The sequence below is a fragment of the Oryzias latipes genome, chromosome 20 (genome assembly GCF_053564925.1).
Source record: "Oryzias latipes strain Hd-rR chromosome 20, Olatipes_Hd-rR_3.1".
Lineage (NCBI taxonomy): Eukaryota > Metazoa > Chordata > Actinopteri > Beloniformes > Adrianichthyidae > Oryzias > Oryzias latipes.
The window spans coordinates 6582969-6605769 of NC_136256.1; the positions used below are offsets into that span (position 1 = coordinate 6582969).

Consider the following 22801-nt stretch of genomic DNA (forward strand, 5'->3'; position numbering starts at 1 on the left):
CTAAGACTCAGTGGAACCATGGCTTGCCTGGTCGCAGTGGTCCCAGTGTTCGGTCAGCTGTGGTGGGGGGCAGCAGTCCCGCTTTCGTCTCTGTAGCTCTCCACCTTGCCATGGCTTGAGTCACCAGAGCAAAACCTGCAACATCCAAGTGTGCCTGGGTGAGGCAGGAATTGTTGATTTACTGTTGATTGGTTCGAGTTTTTAGTGTTAGTGAACTGCATCCTGGTGTTTGAAGGTGTCTGCCCCTTAGACTGTTTTTATCTGCCCTGACACTGTGCAGATGTGGGCTGCCCCCCCGGCAGGCTGTACAGGGAGTGCGAGCGAGGAGAAGGCTGTCCCTTCAGCTGTGCTCAGGTCAGCGGCAGAGAGGGCTGCTACTCTGACGGCTGTGAGGAGGGCTGTCACTGTCCGCTGGAAACCTATCAACATCGTGGACTCTGCCTGTCGGTGTGTCCTCGCCTGTAGAATGTCTATTATTTCCTTCTGGTTTTTTATTTTTATTTTGCTGGAACACAAACCCAGACATCACAAATATCCTTTCTTTCCAACCAAATTTTTCATCTGCTCATGATTCATGATTTAAATAAACAAATACTCAGAAATGCTATTTTAATCCCTAATTTTCTTTATACATCAGAAAAAATGTCACAAGAACAAAAAAAAAACATTTTTTTTTATCAGAATGGGTCTTCTATGTAACTGTGCTGTAACAAATTACCCCGCATGAATGTTATTGATTGCAAAACTGACACTTGTGTGATGTGTTACGTCCAGGAGTGTCCATGTCTTGTGGACAAGAAGTTCCTGTCTGCTCTGCAGAGGTTTTCTGCTACAACGCCATCACCCCTGCTTTTCTATAATATCTCAGAGGGAATGGAGGTCCAGCATGGAAATACAGTTGTGCATGAATGTAGCTTCTGGTAAGCAGAACATCTCTACAATATGTGTGTCTTTCTTCAGTCTATCCTTCACCCAATTTAACCTGATAAGATGACAAATTATAATTTTTGTTTTTAGTAAAAGTATGATTGTGAAGCACTAGCCTTTCACAATAAAAACAAATATGGGAAACTTTGCAATAGTGTTCCCTTGTTAATCGCAGTAGTAATGTTCTTAAAGTACTGTAACCTGCAATAGACTTATCTGTAAAGTAATCATCTTTATTTTTTATAGATATTCTTTATGTTTCTAGGCTGTAGAACTCCTCTTTTCATTCTGAATGCATCCTGTACAGCAGTGGTCTCCGACCACTGATCAATTGGCACCGGGCAACTTGGTTCTTGTTATTTTTCTTTTTTTTTTTTGTCCTGTCCAACAGCTAGGCAGACAGATGAGAGCTGAGGACCTCTTGGGTTGGACATATTTTACTTTAACAAGAGGGGTTATTAATCTTCAGACAAACCAAAGGTATGTCTGAATAAACCCCTTTTGTAATTGAGGCCAAACTTTATTAATTTCAAACATGTCTGAAAATCTTTGGTGTTGGACCGGACGGAAAAGGAAAGAGGGGAAGAAGAGAGAGGGACGTTAGAGAGAGGGGGGGTAGGGGGTGATAATAGGAGGGGAAGGGGGATAAGACCATGAAGCAGCATAAAGCAACAAGTTTACTGGTTGTTAATCATTATGGTAAGGTTCAAATGTAAAAAAAAACAAAAAAAAAAGGGCGGAGCCTGTCCACACACACACTCAAATGTTATAAACACACCTGTTAGTTGCAAAAATGTCCACCTGTCGACATGTACACAAAACAGATAGTGTTCACACGCATACTTATGCCTTAAAACCAACTAGTGTGAAATATTTCAGTCATTCAGTCTGTTGAGCTAACACCTGTGCTCAGGTGAGTGTTTATGTTCTTCTAAAATGGATGGTGGAACGTGAAAAGAAGGAGGGAGAGTGCCCAGCCATCCCCACCCCAAGACCCCTACCGCACCAGCAGCGGCAGCCGGAATCCCCCCAACGCCACACGGGAACCGGCAGGGAACAACCGCCGCCCGGGCGACCAAGCCCGCCACCCAGGCCAGGGCCAGCAGGGCCGCCGCAAGGCCCCCAGAGCCAGAGAGCAGGGAGGCACGGAGGGAAAGAGGGCGCCGCCCCAGCCCAACCAGGAGAGCAGCCCCCCCGCCGCGCCGGGAGAACCCAACGCAGGGCCCCACCGGAGAAGGACGCCCACAGCCCCAGACGAGCACCCCACCACCACCCAGGAGTTCCGGGCATCCCCCCGCCCCAACCCCAGGTACGAGCCAGGACCCCCCAAGGGAGACCCACTCCGCACTCCAGGCAGCCATCCGCCCGGCCCACGGTTGGTCCAGGGAGGAGCGAGGCAGGGGCCCGCCGCCCCCGCCCAGAAGGGGGGAACCCCGGGGAAAAAAGAGGGCCCACAAGGGGTGTTGTTAATATGGCCCGACCAGGCTCGGCCACAGTTGGAAATTTGGCGGGGCCCAGCACTCAGGAGCAAGGACCAGAACCCACCCCCCAGGGACCTTCCTTGCAAAATGTGTGTGCGTGTATGTGTGTTTGAGAGAGTGTGTGTGTGCATGTGTGTGTGTTTATGTTGGGATGTATATATTGAGGGGGGAGGGGTGTGTGTACTAAGGGGGGTGCGGTTAAAATTGGCGGGTAGGGCACTAAGGGGACGTCTCCTGATTACTCACAGTGACGTCCCCTCACCCTCCCCACCAAGGGGCCCTAAATGTCTAAGGTGCGGTTAAAATTGGCGGGTAGGGTGCTAGGAGGACATCCGCTGCTTGCTGGCAGTGATGTCCAAGCACCCCCCCTACCAAGGGCCCTACATGTCTAAGGTGCAAATAAAACCGAAAGAGGGGGGGCCCACTCCATACGGCAACCACCGGAGGGGGGTCACTGCCTAGTAAACCCCCCCCCCCAAGGCTCATCGCAGGCTAAGCCCCCCATCCCCTCACCCTATTATGAGGTTATATGAGGAAGGGGGTAAGTTGGGGACAGATGATAGACTGTCCCCCGGTGGTCAAACAGCCGTCCCCCGCCCCCCCCCCAGCAAGGGGGCCAGGCCCACCCAGCCCCGGGGCCCCACCCCCGGAGGCGCAGACACCCCAGGCCCAGCACCACCACCCCCACACAGAGAGAGGGGAGCCAGAAAGCGCCGGCCCCCCCCGGAGCAAGCCCAGGCCCCCACCCCCAAACGCCGGCCCTAGAAGAGCTCTGGTCAGGCCTCGACAGGACCGAGGCAGCCAACCGGCCGGGGAAACCGCCGATGGCCTCAGCGGAGACCCCGACCCGTCAACCCCCCCTGCCCCGTACCAATAGTGGCCCCCCCCCTCCCCCAGAATGCCCCCCCACAGGACAGGGCCGACAAGACCCCCACCCCACCCCACCCCCAGACCCCGCAGCCGAAGCGGATGACACCCAGAGCGACCGGGGGCCCCAAGAGGGTTGTCCCGTCCCGCCCCAGAGCCAGGGAAGGGCCGATCCCAGCCCCAGGTGTAGACGGGAAGCCCATCCAGCGCCGCTGGGCCCCCCCCCCCCCCGAGCAGCGCCCCCCGCCAACCCCCCCCAGCACAGGCAAAGGGACCACCCCCCCAAGCCAAGCCAGACCACCACCCCACCCCCCCACCACGCACCCCCACACCCAAGCCCAGAGGACCACGCAGCGCCCCAGGCCGCCCCACCCAGGCGCCGGACCCGACCCCCCGACCAACGGAGCCCCCACCACCCCCGGCCAGGCACCGGAGGCCCCGACCCCCACCCCGGCCCACGGCAGAAGGGCAAGGAGCAGCGACGACCATGCCCCCCCCACCCCCTAAGTCACGGAGTTAGCTATGGGAGACCAGAGAGACCGAATTCTTTCAAAGTTACTTGAACTTTGGGCTGACATTTTTTCCAAGCTGATATGATCAAGCAGCAGATTTCTGTGTTGACTTATATTTATATATTTTTTTGCTTTTCCAATTTATTAAAATAGTTTTTTTAGCAATGCAAAGAGTTATGAAAATGATAGAGCCTAATCCTCCTTCTACATCGATGGCACTCATGTCACCAAGCACACAAAGTGACGGTGAAGCTGTGATTGAAACCTTAAGCCAGACTGATAGATCGGCACATACCTGCTGCCAGAGAGCCTGGACAGGCGTGCAGAACCATAGTGCATGCATGTAATTGTCGGGTAGATTACTGTCACAGTGCTGACAAATGTCTGAGTTACTGAGACCCATCTTGAACATCCTTTGTCCAGTGTAGTAAATTCTGTGAAGAGTTTTGAAATGGATTAGCTGCAGATTTGGATTTTTTGTCATTTTAAAGGTGTTTAGACAAAGTTCTGACCAAAAACTTTCATCTGTGCTGATGCTCAAATCCGCATCCCATTTTGTTGTCGGAAGTGAAATATTGTTATCTAAATTACATAAAAGTTTGTATATTTTGGAGAGAGTTTTATTCATTGAGAAATTGATCAGAGTGGTAACTACATCTGGTAGCTTTAAATCGTTGTCTCTGTATTTAAACTTTTTAGTAATAATTGATTTAAGTTGCTGATATTCCAAGAAGTTATATATTCCAGGTTTGTCTTGAAGTTCCTGGGGAGTTATGAATCTTCTATTAATAATTATGTGCTCTAGTTGTTTTATGCCCCCTGCTTGCCAAGCTGGGAAGTGGATAATTTTTTTGTTTATGAGGATGTCTGGGTTGTTCCAGATGGGTGTCATTTTGCACGGTTGAATTGATGATTTTGATATTTTGAGAAATTCCCACCAGGCTGTTAAAGTGGCATTTATATTAATACTTTTGAAACAATCCTGTTTTTTAACTATTTGACTAATAAATGGAAGATCTGACAGGTTGATCTTTCCACATAACGCCTGTTCCAAGTCTAACCATGAGTTGGTTTCTGGATTATTTTTTAACCATTTTAAGATGTATTGTAATCTATTTGCAAGAAAGTAATTGTGGAAGTTAGGTAATTCTAATCCTCCACAGCTTTTTGCAGATTTTAAAGTTTTTAGACTAATTCTTGCAGGTTTATTGTTCCATAGAAAGCTTGATATGGATGAGTCTAATGTTTTGAACCATTTTAATGGCGGTTGTGTGGGAATCATTGAGAAGAGATAATTAACTTTGGGTAAGATTTTCATTTTAACCGTGGCTACCTTGCCCATAAGGGACAGAGGCAGGTTGGTCCAGCGTGTTAGATCGTCCTGTATGTTTTTCAGTAATGGGGTGTAGTTTAGCAGCACCAGTTCTGATATTTTGGGGGAAAAATAAATACCTAGATATTTTATATTGCCCGATTTAACTGGTATTGTGAGTCCTTGCTCCGCATTACTGTTCAGTGGTAATAAAACAGATTTATTCCAATTAATGGAATAGTCTGATATAGAAGAGAATTCATTAATGATTGTTGCCGTTTCATTTACAGAATGTATATTACTTAAAAACAGTAATATGTCATCTGCATAGAGACTAATTTTATGATGGCTGTGTTTGGTTTTAATTCCTTTAATACTCTCATTCTGTCTTATTGCTGCAGCTAGAGGCTCGATAAATATTGCAAAAAGAGAGGGGGAGAGTGGGCAACCCTGTCTAGTTCCTCTTCCAAGAAAAAACCTGTTGGAAGTCTGTTTATTAGTTCTAACTGATGCATTGGGGTTGTGATATAATATTTTGATCCAATTGATGAATGATTCTCCAAACCCAAACTTATGGAGGGCAGCAATGAGGAACTTCCAATTTACTCTATCAAAGGCTTTTTCAGCATCCAGTGATAGTATAGTCATTTCCTGGTTTTTGATGGTGGCAAAGTCTATTATGTTAACGAGTCTGCGGACATTGTCATCCGAGTGTCTGCCTTTGATGAATCCAGTTTGATCAAAGTCAATTATGTGAGGAGTGACTTTTTCTATTCTCTGTGCTAGTGCTTTGCAGATAATTTTTACATCTGCATTAATTAAAGAAATGGGGCGATAGCTTGAAGGACTCGTGGGGTCTTTGTCTGGTTTTAGAAGAAGGATAATGTTGGCAGAGTTCATGTTAGGTGGTAGAGATTGGCTTTCATTGATAAATTTTACCGTTTTATAAAACGTTGGTGCCAGTTGTTCCCAGAGTTCCTTATAAAACTCTGCAGGAAAGCCGTCAGGCCCTGGTGCTTTACTATTAGGCATAAGTAACAGAGCTTCATGAAGCTCAGACAACGAGAGCGGAGAGTCTAAATTTGTGATTTGATCTTCGTTTAACTTGGGCAGGTTTATATTGTTGAGAAATGAGTTGATGCTTTGTTCTGATGGATTGATCTGTGGAGTGTATAAGTTTTGATAAAAGTCTTTAAACGCATTATTAATTTTTACCGGGTCATGGGTGACATTCCCTGTTTGGTCCATAATCGAAGTGATTGTTGATTTTTCTTTATTAATTTTAAGCTGATTAGCTAGAAATTTGCCAGATTTATTTGAGTTTTCATATCTTTCCAGTCGAAGCCTTTGTATCTGGAATTGTGTTTGTTTATTGATGATGTCATTTAACTGCAGCTTTAAATTTTTCAGGTCCCCCAGTATGTGTTCCTGTGCAGAAGCAGCATAAGCAGTCTCCAGAGTTTTTATTTTATTTCCTAATTCTAATAAATCTGCTTTCTCCTTGCGTTTTTTATGCGTTGAATAAGAGATGATTTTCCCTCTCATGACTGCTTTTGCTGCTTCCCAAAGAATACTTGGTGATATTTCAGAAGTATCGTTGAATTCTAAGAAGGTTGTCCACTCTTTTTTAAAGAATTCAATAAATTCCTGGTCTTTTAACAGAGACGTATTAAACCTCCAGGTTGAACCCGAGGGTCTGGGTACTTCCCTTGAAATAGTAACAGAAACTGGTGCATGGTCACTGATAATAATTGGATGAATGTTGGAACTTTTAATTTCTTTCAAAAGGGAGTTACTGACTAATAAATAATCTAAACGAGATTGTGAATGGTGAACTGGAGAAAAAAAGGTGAACCCCTTAGTGCTTGGATGACATGAGCGCCAAGCGTCGCAGAGACCCAGATCATTCATGTACTGCTTTAGAATACTTGCAGACTGCCATGTACGCTGGTTTGCTGCTGTGCTGAGTCTGTCAAGTTCAGGGTCCAAAACAAGATTGACGTCTCCTCCTATAATGATTGTGGAGTCAGAGTGAACTGAGAGTGAGGTGAAGAATCTGTGAAAGAAGGAAGAGTCGTCAAAATTAGGACCGTATACACTCGCTATACAAAAGTCCTTGTTCTGAATGGATATATTAATGATTACAAATCTGCCTTCTGGGTCAGTAACTGTATCCTTATGAGTAAATGTAACATTTTTATTAATCAAAACTGCAACCCCTCTTTGTTTGGAGTTGAAACTGGCAGAATACATAGCTGGATACTGGGAACAGCACAGGAGATGACCAGCTGATAATGATAAATGGGTCTCCTGCAGCAAAGCTATATCTGCTTTAAGATCATTCAGGTGATTTAACACTTTCAATCTCTTTGGCCCAGAACCAAGTCCGTGCACATTCCAGCTAACGATGTTAAGACTGTTCATAGCTGTTCTAACCGGGAGAGTGCAAGGCTAAAAAGTGCGTGTGCCCGTCCGTGTGCGCGTGCCCGCTGTGCGTACCTGCTACACTGACAAGCGCTATGCGTTGTGGGTGAACGTGTCTTGGCTATGAGCTGCATGTTACGTGCGTCCTGTGTGAGCCTAAGTGAGGTTTTTGCAGTTTATCAACGTGTGTGTGCGGGATCGCGTGTGCATGCTCTTATGCGCGCTAGTATGCGCGCGCGCCCGTTCCGTGCATAAATAAATACTCACCGTGGTTGCGTTGACTTTACCTGATTCACATATGAGGACATGGGAAGGGGGGGGGACAAGAGAAAAGAGAGAGGGAAAGAGAAAGAACAAAAAACAAAAACAACGAAACAACAACAGAAACATGAATGTGAGAGAAAGAAAAAACACTTTTCCTGAGAGGTGTGGATTATTGATGATCCGATTATTTCCTAGTTAAATAAGTTTGCGGGTTTCTTCTGGGCAGCGCAGATGTCAGTGCGCCTCTGAAAGCCTTCAGCACAGCCAGGGTGTTACCTCGGGGTCCCGGAACAGCTTGCCATTCACAAAAAGTTTATCAACGGCAACCACCGCACGAGCTCCAGCAGACAGGTGCTTCCTCCTCAGCGGGAAGAGGATTTTCCGCCGGCGGAGGATCTCGCCTGGAAACTGATCATTCACGCTGTAATGTGTGTCTTTCAGCTCTCGCCCTCTGCTTTTTACCTGCATCTTTTGTTTATAATGTTCAAATTTAGCAACAATAGGACGGGGACGCTGATTGTCCGGCCTTTTTCCTCCGAGCCGGTGAACCCTGTGGAAGGAGATCTTCTGGACTTCTTCCTTGGGGAGTTTCAGGTGGACCTCTATAAAGGACTTAACAATGTTCTCCGGGACTTCCCCTGCCTCCTCTGGAATCCCTGCGAACACTAGATTGTCCCTCATGCTCCTCGCCTGAAGATCCAGGAGGGTTTCCTTGATGGATCGGTTTTCCTCAGAGAGACGGGCGGTGTCGTGGCCCAAGATCTTGACGGTCTCTCTGAGGGCCTGGTTCTCCGCTGCGAGCTCCTGCACCTGCTGTTGGCTGAACTCCAGAGACTCTCGCAGACCTTGGAATTCCTTATGGAGGATCTCCAGCAGATTTAAACGGCAATCAAGGCTGGAGAGCCTTTTATCAATCGAATCCAGGATATCACTCATGTTGCTGCCTGGGGAGGAGGCAGCCCCCGGGGAGTCTTCGGGACGGTTGCGTTTGGTGGACGGAGTGGCGGTGTTGGATTTCTTCATGAGGCAGGTATTGAAACACTCGTCGATGTAATTCTCCAGATCCTCCAGGTCCTCCGGGTCATCCAGGCTGGCAAATGCTTGACAAACTTTTTCAGATTTTTATTTTTTAAACTTTCTGGATTATTTAAATATGGCGGTGTAATTAAATAAATCAAAAATGTTTGTTCACAACTTACGCGCCGCCAAGTAAACTCACCACACTCCTCTCGTCGGCTCTCGCGATACTACAGCATCACGTGCTCTACTACAGCATCACGTGCCTGTGTTCTGTTTTCGATCATTCGTTATTTTTCTTTTAAGTTTTGACAATCTTTTATTTTAAAAGATTTTTTATTTTGAAAAATAACCGGATTCTGGGCGGAGGCCCCGGGGAAGATCCAGGACATGCTCGAGAGACTACGTCTCTCGCCTGGCCTAGGAATGTCTGGGGGTCCCCCCAGCCCAGCTCCTCTGGGGAAATGGAAGTCTGGAAATCTTTTTTTTAGACGGCTGCCCCCTTGACCCGCTCCTGGATGAATGGAAGAAGATGGATGGATGGAAAGATGGATGGATGGATTCTCTCAGCTACACCTTCGATCACTTGAGCTTTAAAGTTTGGTCAGGGGAGTAAAAATGACTACATTTGAACAATCTTTTATTCGGAAAAAAGTTGGTTTTGAAAATCAACAGAATCTGTTGGTACATTTCAGTCACTTGAGCACTAAAAGTAGTTTAGCGTGCTATACAAGAAAGTTGTACGTGGAACGTTTCCTTGCAAATCGATAAGGGATTAGTGCACGGACAGAAGAACAGATGGAAGAACGGGCTACGACTTCAAGACAAAAAAAATCAACAGGAGTCCTGCTTAAAATATGGATTTATTGCAACAGGTGATTTCCCACACATGGAGTCTGTTTACATATTACTCACAACATTCATTGGCAGAATATGTTACAAGAGATTGATGTTCCTGGTGTTATCTGTTATCATTATTATTATTAAAATATTTGGTTTTTGTGATGATCAGAGGGTTTTTTTAATTCTTAAATCGGACAAAAATAAGCATCCCCGGCAACCCCCTACCCCTTTCTGCCGGGCCACGGGAAAATCCACAGGGGTTGACCGGACCGCAGCCACATAGAGGTTTGGGAATACTGCTTTACAGGAGACACGGCATGAAGGAGATTGACTGACAAGGTCTTCAGCCAGTCAGGATACAGAACACAATGCATTAAGAAAAAAAAAAGTATGCAAACTTGCACCCAAAAAAACCCAAGTAACAGAGAGACTGCAAAAGGTGAACAGTGACATAACGAGGGGAACGCTGTACATGTCCTTTGGACTGCATTAGTGGCAACAACAGGAGAAACACACCTTCAAACTATATTAACAAGCTTCAATAATCAGCTGCAAGAATTATGACTATATGATGCTACTTTAACACCAGGCACACTCTTTACAAATCCTCCAGGCTTTTGCTTTCGTAGCTCCATTCCGATACATGAAAGACTTGGTGTCATATAATTCTGGCCAGACACAAACCACAAATATTAATTTGTTCTTCCTCATCAACTTTCAAATAGTTGACACTCCAGTAATTTAAAAAATTACAAGTCCTTGACTGGTCAAAGTTCAACTTTGTTTAACTTTCGAAGCATGTTCAATGGCTGTGCCTTTTTTTATGCAGAGCCCCAGAAATCTACAGTTGAACAATCCAAGAATAAGGGGGAAACCCCAGGAGACGATAAACTGCACAGGAAAGCCTGAAATAAGAATCTTGAGTGACAAAGCAAATCGGCTCTGGAGATTTGAGTTGACACTTGATACTTAAAGATGGTAAGGAGCAGCGGGAGATTAACTTTGAGTCTGACCCAAATTAAGGGTGGAAGATTTACCCATAATCCTGTTAAAAAGAATATCAAAACTGGAAATCATTTGGAAACGAGAGCACAGCAAACAGGCAAAAGATGAGTAAACTGCATTAAATAGTTGAGGCGATGTAACATGCTGTGTCCAAAAAAACAGCAGAAAAAGATAGCAGGGTCTAACTTATATACAAAGGATTTCTTTCTTTTTTAGTACGGCAAGTTTAAAGACAACTTTTCGAAATGTTAAAATCATCTCCTCAGCTGTAGTGTGATTTGGGGGCGGCGTCACCACACCCATTGTTCAATGATTATAATGTCTTTCTGATCCAACACTGGGCCTTCAATTCTGGTATCACCTTTCAAATCTTCTATGTTCTGTTCCTTGCAGTGGCTGTGAGCATGGCAGGTGGAACTGCTCCTTGGAGTACTGCCCCATTGATGGTGGTTTGTCACCTTGGGGTCCTTGGAGCTCCTGCTCACTTTCCTGTGGTGGTGTAGGAGTTACAACACGCTCCAGGGGCTGCACACAGCCCTCCCCAGCTCATGGCGGGAGAGACTGCCAGGGCCCCCTCCAGGAAACCACTTACTGTCAAGCTCCTGACTGTCCAGGTAGTGCTCTGCTGCTTCTTTGTGTAGGGGAGGAGACACATGTGACATACGTGAAAGTAATGCCTTTTTGTCTGCTTTTGTTGCAGTTTATACAACAGAAGAACCTGTAGTTACAGGTACACTTCAAGCACTGGATTTTCTGCTCTATAGGGCACACTGGATTATAAGGCGATCCATCAATGAATTGTCTAGTTTCGAACTTATGTCATATACAGTATAAGCCGTACTGAAAAATAAGGCGTTTTAAGCGAGACAAAAGAGTCAGAGATGAGTCCGTCAATCAGTCAGACTGTATTAACTGAATTCACAGTAGGTACCGCAAAGGGTGTCACTGAGCATGGTGTTTGCGGATGTTCACTTTGCTATTGAAGATCTTGCTCTACACAATGGAAAATTTACAGCGTTAATATTTGCGCCACAGTGCTTACTGGGATAGCTTATGCTTATTTGATTTAGATTCGGAATAAGTTACAGTCGTGGCAGACCCGAGTCCCACACGTCACATTGTGCCGAATTATATTAATGAGTGCGGTAAGGAGCAGTCACAGGTTCAAGCCCTTACTAGCGAATATTAAACAGCACTCGATCTGTGATAACCAAGTTTTACCATTGATTTTAATCCGGAATACAAAGCCGATCATTAAAAGATAAATTATTGATAATTTGCTTAATTTTAGGTATATTGACCTATTTTATTTATATCTTTGTTCAGAATTGGAAGCTCTATCATTTGTGATCACCGACCTTTGACTCTGGATCTTGGAAAAATGTGGCTTTTGGTCCCTATTTACAGTATTTTTTCAAAAGTTGTTGGTACATTAGCCACGTTGGAAGCATTAGCCACTTTAGAATCAGTAGCCACGTTAGAATCAGTAGCCACGTTAGTAGCGTTTGCCGCTTTAGAAGTGTTAGCCACGTTGGAAGCATTAGCCACGTTAGTAGTGTTAGCCATTCTATTGGTTTGAGCCACGTTAGAAGCATGTTAGAGTAGAATAGAATGGAATAGATACACTTTATTTATCCCGTAAAGGGGAATTATTCTTGTCTTCTGCAGCAAAAACAGACATCCATGAATACAAACAGCAAAAAAGTGGCATTCACTGAGGATAAAGTGACTAGCCATGTTAGTAGCGTTAGCCATGTTATAAGCGTTAGCCATGTCATAAGCTTTAGCCAGTTTAGAAGCGTTGGCCACGTTCGAAGCATTGAGTGTATTCTCAATACCTGTAATACCCAACCTTATTTGTAACACGTAAAAAAAAAAAACACAGTCCAACACTGCTACACAATAGCTGTGTTAGTATATTCACAATAACACCCAACCAAACATTTTGACAGACCATTGTGTACCTACCAAATGGTTTTGACATCAGTAAGCACATCCAGAATTAATCCATACATAAGACGCACTGTCATTCGTGGGGAAAAAAGAATACTTTTAGGTGTGCCTTGCAGTGCGGAAAAGATGGTACTTTTTCCATTTTTTATTGCAAAACGTTTTTACACAGATTTGCTATTGTCCTACAATGTTTTTGTTTTAAAGTTGGTATATGTCATACAGTATTCTCTTTTTTGTTATTGCCTCTAAAAGAAGATTCCGGTTTCTCTCCTTGGTCAACATGGAGTCCCTGCACTAAAACCTGCACCGACGTTCAAAGCCCGGCTGTAAAGTCTCGCCATCGCTCGTGTGTCAGACCTCCCTGCTCTGGGAATTCTCACCAAGACAAACCCTGCAACTTGCCTCAATGTCCAGGCATGAAAATCACCAGCATCATCTTTACATTTTTGTCTTTTCACCTGCTACTGAATCATTTATCTTTTCTAGTTTGAATACAATACAGCAAGCAAGTATCAATCAAGGAAGTTTGACGAGTATGATGCAAAGTAGCCATAGCAACAGCTTAGTTGACAAACTGAGACTGTGAAATAGGCTGTAGCCAGTGAATTATCCATGGTAGTGAAAATTACGTTTAGCAAAAAATCACAGATAACAACCATTCCAGTCTTTCAGTTATTTTTTTGCCCTGACTGCTCAATCAGTTGTAACTTTTTCCTGAACTGTGCCACAAAATGTTTGCACCAATACTCTGTCTTTAAAGTGTGAAAAAATATGTAATGTTTGATTTGATCGGACTTACTTTAGACACTGATTAAGCAACTTTGGATTAACTTAATCAATTATTTTGTGGGCTTTGAAAGAAACTAAAACCCTTTTTCAAGCTACTGCCCCTATAGTTAGATGTTGGAGTTGCTTATCATTCCTGCCACTTAAGTTACGTTCACACCGCTTTTGGCAGCACACGTTCATGCAACTGTTTTTAATGTAAAGTCAATGTAAATGCACGTAAATGAGCGTTTCAGGTTCCCCGTTTAGTGCAACATTGACTCAGGCACAGGTAGTCCAATGATCGAAGAGTCTGTAATTCGAACCCCACTCCCCCCAGTCATCTGTCGTTGTGTCCTGGGGCAAGACACTTCACCCTCCAGTGTGGCTCCACTGGTGTGTGAATGAGTATGAATGTCCCGGTGATGGTCAGAGGGGCTGCAGGCGCAAACTTGTAGCCACGCCTCTGTCAGTCTGCCCCAGGGCAGCTGTGGCAACATCACTGGCTTATGAGTATGAAGTTAATTCATTCTCAATAATCAGAAATGCACACAACCTGTTTCACAAATACAAACACTCTGATTCAAAACTGTAATTTTACGCAAACCTGCAATGTTAGTTTGGAAATGCACACCTTGTGTTTTACAAACACACACGTTGTGTTTCACACATGCACACTAAAGTTTTCACACATGCACACTAAATGTTTCAGACATGCACAATAAGTGTTTCTCACAAATGTGCATGCTGTTTTTCACAAAAACACAATACATTTTTCAGGAATTCACAACAAAAAGTGGCCATTCGACTGGCTCAAAGTGAACACACCTGCTTTGCTGATGAGTTTGATTGACAGATTCATTAGGCAATGGTAAATGGCGTAAATGGTAAATGGCGTATACTTATATAGCGCTTTCTACCTTCTTATGAAGGCCCAAAGCGCTTTACAGTCACAGTCCCATTCACCCATGCACACACACATTCACACACTGATGGCGGCTCCGCTGCCAAACACTGGCGCCAACCTCCCACCAGAGGCAAGGTGGGGTTCAGTGTCTTGCCCAAGGACACTTCGGCACATGGGCGTGCAAGGCGGGAATCGAACCTGCAATCTTACGATCATGAGTCGACCGCCCTACCGCTGCACCACGGCCGCCCAATGTTAAATTAGTTGACCTGCAGTGTAAAGGGAGTCTCAATATTCACTGTAGAAAAATCTCCAGCAAGTGTGAGGAGATTCACAAATGAGAGCAGGTTTGTGAATGCACATTCTGAAATTTGCACGATATGTGAGTCCATATTACAAGTATCTCAAAATAATGTTTTTGAAGCATCGATTGTGCATTTCTGAAAAATTTGTCATGAATTTCTAAAAAACGTATTGTGTTTTTGTGAAACACATCGTGCACATTTGTGAGAAACACCTATTGTGCATGTGCGAGACATTTAGTGTGCATGTGTGAAACACAACGTGTGCGTTTGTGAAACACAGGGTGTGCATTTGTGAAAGACAACGTGTGCATTTCCAAATTAATATTGCAGGTTTGCGTAAAATTACAGTTGTGAATCAGAGCGTGTTTATTTGTGAAACAGGTTGGGTGCATTTCTGATTATTAAGACTGAAGTAATTCCATATACCAGTGATGTAGACAAGTGTGAATGAGGAGTGAATGAATAATTAACACATTGTAAGCGCTTTGAGCATCTGGAAAAGTGCAGATAAATCGGTAACACTTTATATTAAGATTCCTTAACAAGCTTTGTTAACGCATTAACAAGCATTATAAAATAATTTTTAGGATGTTAGTTAGACATTTATTAGTACAATAAGTCTATTAGGGTTTATTAAATTACTTACCGTAGTTAACACATTTACAAGCATTATTATTAGAATGTTTAGAAGATACTAATAATACATTTATTGGCATTATAGATGCCTAACAAATGTGTCAGTGTTACAAGCTTATTAAGATTTATTAATCACCTTTGTTAACATATTAAGAAGTATTGTTATGTATTATGTATTTAAATAAATATTTATTGATTAACTCTTAATTGAATGTTTTGTTGGATTCTGCAAAATGTTTTAGGCAAAATTACTTTAAGAAATGGAACTTTATGCGCCCAACAGAAGTTCTCTTCAAAAACTACCCTGTACTTCTGTTTAACTACAATACTAAAAAGGAAAACTAGCCAAGTACAAAAAAAGAGCACAGAATCTTTTACAAACGTATCAAAGCTGATGTGGCAAAAATACCAAATATTTAACTAAAAATAATGACTGATTACACAATCATTATATTAAGTAATTTTTTGTACCATGCCAAGTCTACCTGAAATACAAATGTTCTTTTATGATGCAGGTGAAATCTGTTTAGGAGCTGAATGTGCAGGAAGGAACTGCACTTGGACAGAATGGGGGGAATGGAGTCTCTGTTCAAGGTCATGTGGTGTTGGTCAGCAACAACGCATCAGAACCTACTTCCATCCTGGAACAAACGGGTCATGGTGTGAAGACATCATTGGAGGGAACCTGGAGAATCGGTTCTGCAACATTCGCCCCTGCAGAGGTCAGAAGTTCAGGGAAAGTCTCTCCCTGCATGCATCTAGACATTTAGCTAAACAAATTACATGTTACTTGGAATAAATCAGAAAAACAAGTTAAATTTAGAAATATCAGTAGTGAATGATTTTACCAACAATTCGATTCATAACATAATTAGTGGTTTCTGATCCGATTTATAGTCAATTTTGGTTCATTTTAACGATCCAGCTTGATCCGATTCACTGACCTAAAATGGATCCTGGGCATCTTTAGCCAAAAACTTCAACCAGTGTGACTCAGAGAGAAATACCTGGTACCGAACAGTGCAGGAGAAGTTTTCCATATTCCTTGGATTTCTTCAAGATAATCAAGTGTAAATTAAATATGTGCACAAACAAACAAGTAAACATGAATGAATGTCAAATTCATTCACATTTTAGTTTCCTAAAGTTCAGCCCACTGTTGTTTCTCCACATCCAAAGAATCCAAAGGGAACATTCTTAGAACATTCTAGCACACTGTGTGGTCACATGTCTTTGCTGAATTTAAAGTGTTTCCCCACATTGGACTGGAATGACGGACTGATCATTTTTTACTGTCATCACATATGTGTTGTCCGCTGTGATCTGCTTGGTCGTTTTTACGTTGTAATAACATAAACCTACCACGTCTCAATCCAAATGGGATTTTCCAATATATATTTTTGATTTATTTCATTTTGAGCCAATTTTATAATGTATAGGTAGATTCATTTCCATTAACAACTTGTCTCAGACAGATCGATCTGGTTGGATCATAGGAAAATAACATAATTCATGAATGAATCGATTGATCATCACACCCCTAAGATATAAATATGATGTACGAAGCTGCATTGGATTTAACATTGTAATACTCACATTGGTGGAATCCATGACCCCCATTATGGAGTCATTCAGCAGAAATTTCTCATTATAAATAGCATTTCTCTGAGTTGAGAGAATGTAGAAACAGATATCAATAAGTTGACTAATCAATCTATTTTTCGTTTAATTTACTAACCTAGTAAAATGTTCTGCTGTGTAAATAAATATTGTCTTCATTGATTCATTCCAAAAGTTTTAAAACCTGTCATGTTGAGTCTTCGGTAAGAGTAATGTTATCTAACTAATAGGTTGCAGCTGTTTTTTTTTTTTATAACTCATTTATATTCTTTTTGTACTAAGTAGAACACATACTTTAAGGGACTGCAGAGGCATGGATAATGTAACGTAAACCTTAACCCTTGTGCTGTCTTATGGGGTCCAGATGACCCCACTCCTACATTGACGCGTTCTCCCTACCATGACAAAGATGGATAAAGGTGAAGAGGATTTAATGTAATCCATGGACACCAGTGAAGATTACAAATCATTGAAGAAAAAGGGTTCAGCCCACTGTCTAGTGGGTCTAGATGACCCAACTCCCAATGTTAAAGTGCCTTGGATAGCACAAGGGTTAAAAAAACACATTTTTCTTCTTTTTTTTAATGTATTAGAAATGAAAAGTAACAAACACACTATGACTGAGAATCAGAGATATAAAGGAATGCTTTTGTTTATGAAGGTGGAGTTATGCTAATAACCTAACCTAATGAGGATTTGATTGTTACAACCATTTGTGTTATGTCCTTAAAGTAAAAAAAACACTCCAATGAAAATGCTGTTTTTAACATGTTCTTTTGGCATTTTTCTGATGATGAAGGACAAACATTAAGCTTAAAATTGCATTTCTGAGTATTTCTTTCTTCAAACCATCGAGGAACAGAAAAAAATGCCTTTTGAAAAATATTGCATTTGTTAAATATAGAAAATAAGCTGGCCGGGTTCCCAGCTCCCTGCTTTGCTCCATTCTGATGCATCCACTCGTAAACATATAGATCTGTGTACGTCTTTTGTTTTCCTCGTCTGAGCTGAAATCTGGATTGGAATTGTACGCGTGGATTGCTCCAATATTGTTCGCCATTATTGTTGCACTGCTAATGTTAGTTTGGGGGTGTGAGGGGCTGTAAGCTAGTGGGGGAGAGTGTAAACAAAGGATGATGGGGAGTGGTGATGGGCTTGATCCATGCCAACATTTCCACCCACAACTCTGAGGCAAATTTCAAAAGAACTTCTGCAATTCTATCTATGACCAAGACAACGACAGGTTTCTTAAAATGTTGGCTAAAAGTGGGATCATCGTGAGTTAAAGGCTTTTACCACATCAGAAGATGATCGGAGTGAGACTTTAAATGTTCTTTCCTTGAAAGAATAAAATCTTAAGTGATGATTTGAGCTTCTCCCATCAAGAACTAAACTCTGATTTTCTGAGCTGCATTTTTAATTCAGTGAATGGAGGCTGGTCTCGGTGGAGCCCCTGGTCCCGTTGTGATAAGCTCTGTGGTGGCGGACGCTCCATTCGCACTCGCTCCTGCTCAAGTCCTCCACCTAAGAACGGTGGGCAGAAGTGTGAGGGAGAGAAGAACCAGATCAAGCCTTGCAACACTAAACCATGTGGTAAGTGTGACTGGACTCTCTCGATGATAGAGACAAATTCATTGTGTTTATAGTTGGTAAAGGATTAGCCCTGTGAGAGAAGGTACTGCATCAGCTCATGACTGAATTTTGTGTTAACAGAAGGGAAGAGATGCCCAGCAAGCCAAGAGTTTGACCCGTGTGCCAGCCAGTGTCCACAGCGCTGCTCAGACCTCCAGCAGGGACTTCAGTGTCAGGGAGACACTGAATGCCAACCTGGCTGCCGCTGTCCAAAAGGTGATGAAATACAATATTTTAATATGACAACGACAAAACATGATTTCTTCTTTTTCATTGTCTTATAATGTTATGCTGAACTTCTATATTAATGTCGAAATATTTTATTATATTATCCAATTGATAAAAGCTAGGAGATCCCACTTCATCCACCCTGTCACTGAGGAGGTTTCATCACTGGTGTGGAGGATCCCTCTGTGGAAAACAATGGAGTTAAAAAAAATGGAAAAGGAAGAAAAATAATTAATAATAACAAGATTCATTTTATTTAATTTATTCATGGGCTGCACGGTGGCGCAGTGGTTAGCGCTCTTGCCTCACTCCGAGGGTCCAGTTCAAGTCCCAGCTGGGGGACCTGAAACAGAACATCAATGGGGCCCTTTCTGTGTGGAGTTTGCATGTTCTCCCTGTGCATGTGTGGGTTTTCTCCAGGGTCTCTGGCTTCCTCCCACCGTCCAAAAACATCGTTCATAGGTTAATTGCTTACTCCAAATTATCCCTAGGTGTGAATGCAAGTGTGCTTGAGTGTGTGATTGTGGCCCTGCGTCAGGCTGGAGACCTACCTTCGCCCTAGAGTGGCCAGGTTAGGCTCCGGCAGTGACCCCGAAAGGGACAAAACGGGTTTAGAAGATGGATGGATCAATCATTCATTCATTTATTTATAAAGCACCTTCCACCACCAGCCAAGGAGGCCCAAAGTGCTGGACATGCTTCATATTAAAAAAATAAAAGAAATAAACCTTTATGGATGTGTATTGTTGATTCAAGCAAATTAAAAGATAAAAAAAAAATTTGAAATTAAAAAACAAATATGTTACATGTAGCCATAACACTCTAATATAGACAAAGGAAAGCTTCGTTTAGCCTTCAATGAGTCAGCTTCTGCAATATCATTATGCCAGATCAACCCTAGAAGTAACCTTTTTTTACCTTTATGTTCTGGCTAACAGAATTCTGTGTGTGCTTTAGGTCAGCTGCAGCAGGATGGGCTGTGCGTGGAGGTGTGGCAGTGTGACTGTGTGGACTCAGCTGGTCAGATTTGGGCAGCAGGCAGCTGGCATCAGGTGGACTGCAATAACTGCAGCTGCTCTGATGGAAAACTCCTCTGCAGCAACCACAGCTGTCAGTCGGCCTGTGTTTGGAGTTCCTGGTCCAGCTGGGCTCAGTGCAGTGTGTCCTGTGGGCAAGGCCAGAGAACCAGATACAGGTGAGGTGGACACTAGCAGTCATTTAAAGCTGTAAATCATAAAGTTTTTGATCGTTCAGAGGAACATTTTCTGTGTGTTTTCAGTATGAGGAGTTTTTTTTGTGTCTCTATTCATATACATTTTAATTTCAAAAAAGGACTGTTCCTGACAAACAAAATTCAGGATTTTTTACTGTAAGCCTGCATAATGCTGTAGAATTAGCGTTTCTAAAGCAACAAAACAGGGATTTGTCTGGGAAAAAATGTTTTTTAGACAGAGATCTGTGCTTGAATCCTAACAAGTGGATGAAGCTTGGAGTCTTCTCTGCTCCTTCAGATACAAACAGAAAACGAAGAGTGAGTTTTTTTAAATTAACACCAAAAAACTAAAATAATTTTGAATAAAACTAGTTATTTTTGACAAAACATTCGAGCAAAAAAGTTTTGAAAAAATCAAGTATTTACTCCAAAAGTTGACTTTAACCCACTAAAATACTGTAGCTTGTTTTAAGCTGGATGCCTGCTGCAGGACTCAGACCAACCCAGTAATTAGCATGACTGAAATTCAAAAGGTACTGCATGGTGGAGTAGTGGTTAGCACTCTTGCCTTACAGCGTGAGGGCCCTGGTTTGAATCCTGGATGGGGCTTTTCTGTGTGGAGTTTGCATGCAATGGGTTTTCGACAGGCACTTGGGCTTCTTCCACAGTTCAATAACTTGCTTCATTGATTGATGGGTTACTCTAAAATGGTCTCTTAATGTGAATGAGTATGTTTGTGTCACTGATGTATCATGAAAGAAGTACGAATAAAACAAGCATAGATGTAAATCGACATAGAACATGAACCGTGTGTAATTGTTGTGGTGTTTAAATGACATTCATTTGTGAGTCATGCATCAATTATGTAATTTGAACGTGATATGCGCGCTGTATACATAATATTAACAGTTATTCATCGATGATACATGCGTCAAAGGTCTGTTAGACATACATGGAAAGGTCAAAGACAAATTTGCCTATGCATCTTACAAAAATCACGCACAATTGTGAAAGATTTAAATAATAATTGCGTTTAAACAACATAAAATACGCATAAATGGCATAATTCTCAACTGACCAACAATTTTTAGCGGCTCAAAACCGAATTTGAGTAAAGACCCATCGGCCGAAACCCTCAACGAACATCTGCCCACATCGATGAATGACAAATGCAAGCAGCACTTACGAAATATGTATATCACACATGTATCACATGTATCAAGACCAAGATTCCATATGTGTAAAATGCACAAAATGTACCTAGTGAATTTGTAACACTGCCTTTAGAAAGGTGGATGGATGAAATTCAAAAACAGCAAACCTGCATAGATACCTTATGTATTTTTCTAGTTTAACATCTAACATGGTATGTGTTTTCATGTGTTCTATGTCAGGTCTCTAGTTCCAGAGACTGAAGGAGTAGATTGCAACTTTGAGGAAGTTCAGCACAAACTGTGCGATAAGGGACGCTGTCCATCCCTCTGCCTTCTTAACGAGCAGGAACTCGACTTGGGAGACACGTGGCTGCAGGGAGAGTGTGAACAATGGTGAGGTTGAAAAGCATGAAGCTGCAAGGTCTGGTTTTCTTTTAGATTACTAAAGGAGGATGTTATTTTGAATATTTCATACACTAAAGGTTGCTTTTTTTTCCAGCATATGCACACCAGAGGGTGTTTACTGTCAAGACATTGACTGCAGAGGTAGGTCACTTCACTGAAGCATTTCTCTGCTGAGTTGAAGCAAAGGACACAGATGTTCAATGAAAGCAGATGATCAGCTAAATCAGCTCCAAAATGGAGCTGGAGTGTGTATCCATGGTTGCACACAGCAGGACTCAATCCACTTCATAACTTTGATGCTGAAGTTGTGTGTGTGAAGTGTTCACATTTGTCTTTCCAGTTGATGGTAGATGGACGCCCTGGTCAGTGTGGGCTGACTGCTCTGTGACTTGTGGCGGGGGTACCCACGTTCGTACCCGCGCATGTATCAACCCCCCACCACGGAACAATGGATCTGACTGCAGTGGACCGGACAGAGAAACCCAGGACTGCCAGACACCTCCTTGTTTAGGTCTGTACACGCCGGCATAAACGCCCTTGAAAAATACTGAATACAAGAGGTTTTTCAACGGTTATTCGTGAAAAAAATCTGCCAATTGTAGAATTTGTCTTGGTAGGATTTTTAAAAAATAGGTTGTGATATCCTGCCTTTTTACGACAAAATTTAATCTCAAAATTATCCCTAAAAAACGTATCTCGGTCTACTGCTCTGGTAATTATAAATATTGTCCAAAAATAAGCGTGTGTTGTGGGAATCACAGATTTAAATTTTCCTCCCTACAGATAACCTGTGCCGCTGGTCACCATGGTCACCATGCTCCCAAAGCTGCGGGGCGGGATCTGCGTCTCGCCGCAGGCTTTGTTTGTGTGATGAAGATGATGGTGATGAAGGGGATTCTTGTCCCCCTGAAATTGAGGCAGAGAAGAACCGCGAGGAGACCCAGTTGTGTTACAAACAACCCTGTCCAGGTACAAACGCTCCTGCAGAGGGCCTTTACGGGTGGTACTCATCCCTTCTGTCCTTTGCTGTTGTCACGAGATGCACATATAAATGTGTACCATGACAAACAAAGTATTCCTAAGCCAGAAGCACCTCAGAATCCCACTTGTAACATATTTAAAAGTTAACTGATGAAGAAAGAAGGAAATTTTAAAAGTTCTAATATTTAATTTTTATGCTAAACAAGATTCAGATGCAGCTTTTGGTTTTCTGAAGGAGAGAACTGGAAAAATGAATTTAATACTACTTCTTTATTTGTGAAGGTAGTCACATGGTAAGAGATGCTTTTTCCATTTTTATTTTAACACTTGCTGCACTTCATTCTACCTGA

At 42.7% G+C, this 22801-nt stretch overlaps 1 protein-coding gene across 1 annotated transcript in view; it reads left to right on the plus strand.

The window, feature by feature from the left end:
- sspo (SCO-spondin) overlaps positions 1-22801 on the plus strand; it is a 148275-nt gene that overhangs the window by 92979 nt on the left and 32495 nt on the right. The window contains exons 82-95 of the mRNA XM_078938284.1: positions 6-158; positions 281-447; positions 775-920; positions 11046-11266; positions 11353-11382; positions 12858-13019; positions 15734-15940; positions 18264-18431; positions 18552-18686; positions 19656-19893; positions 21306-21458; positions 21565-21611; positions 21811-21981; positions 22254-22439. Coding sequence (XP_078794410.1) covers positions 6-158; positions 281-447; positions 775-920; positions 11046-11266; positions 11353-11382; positions 12858-13019; positions 15734-15940; positions 18264-18431; positions 18552-18686; positions 19656-19893; positions 21306-21458; positions 21565-21611; positions 21811-21981; positions 22254-22439 — 2184 coding nt within the window. The remainder of the gene's footprint in view (positions 1-5; positions 159-280; positions 448-774; positions 921-11045; positions 11267-11352; positions 11383-12857; positions 13020-15733; positions 15941-18263; positions 18432-18551; positions 18687-19655; positions 19894-21305; positions 21459-21564; positions 21612-21810; positions 21982-22253; positions 22440-22801) is intronic.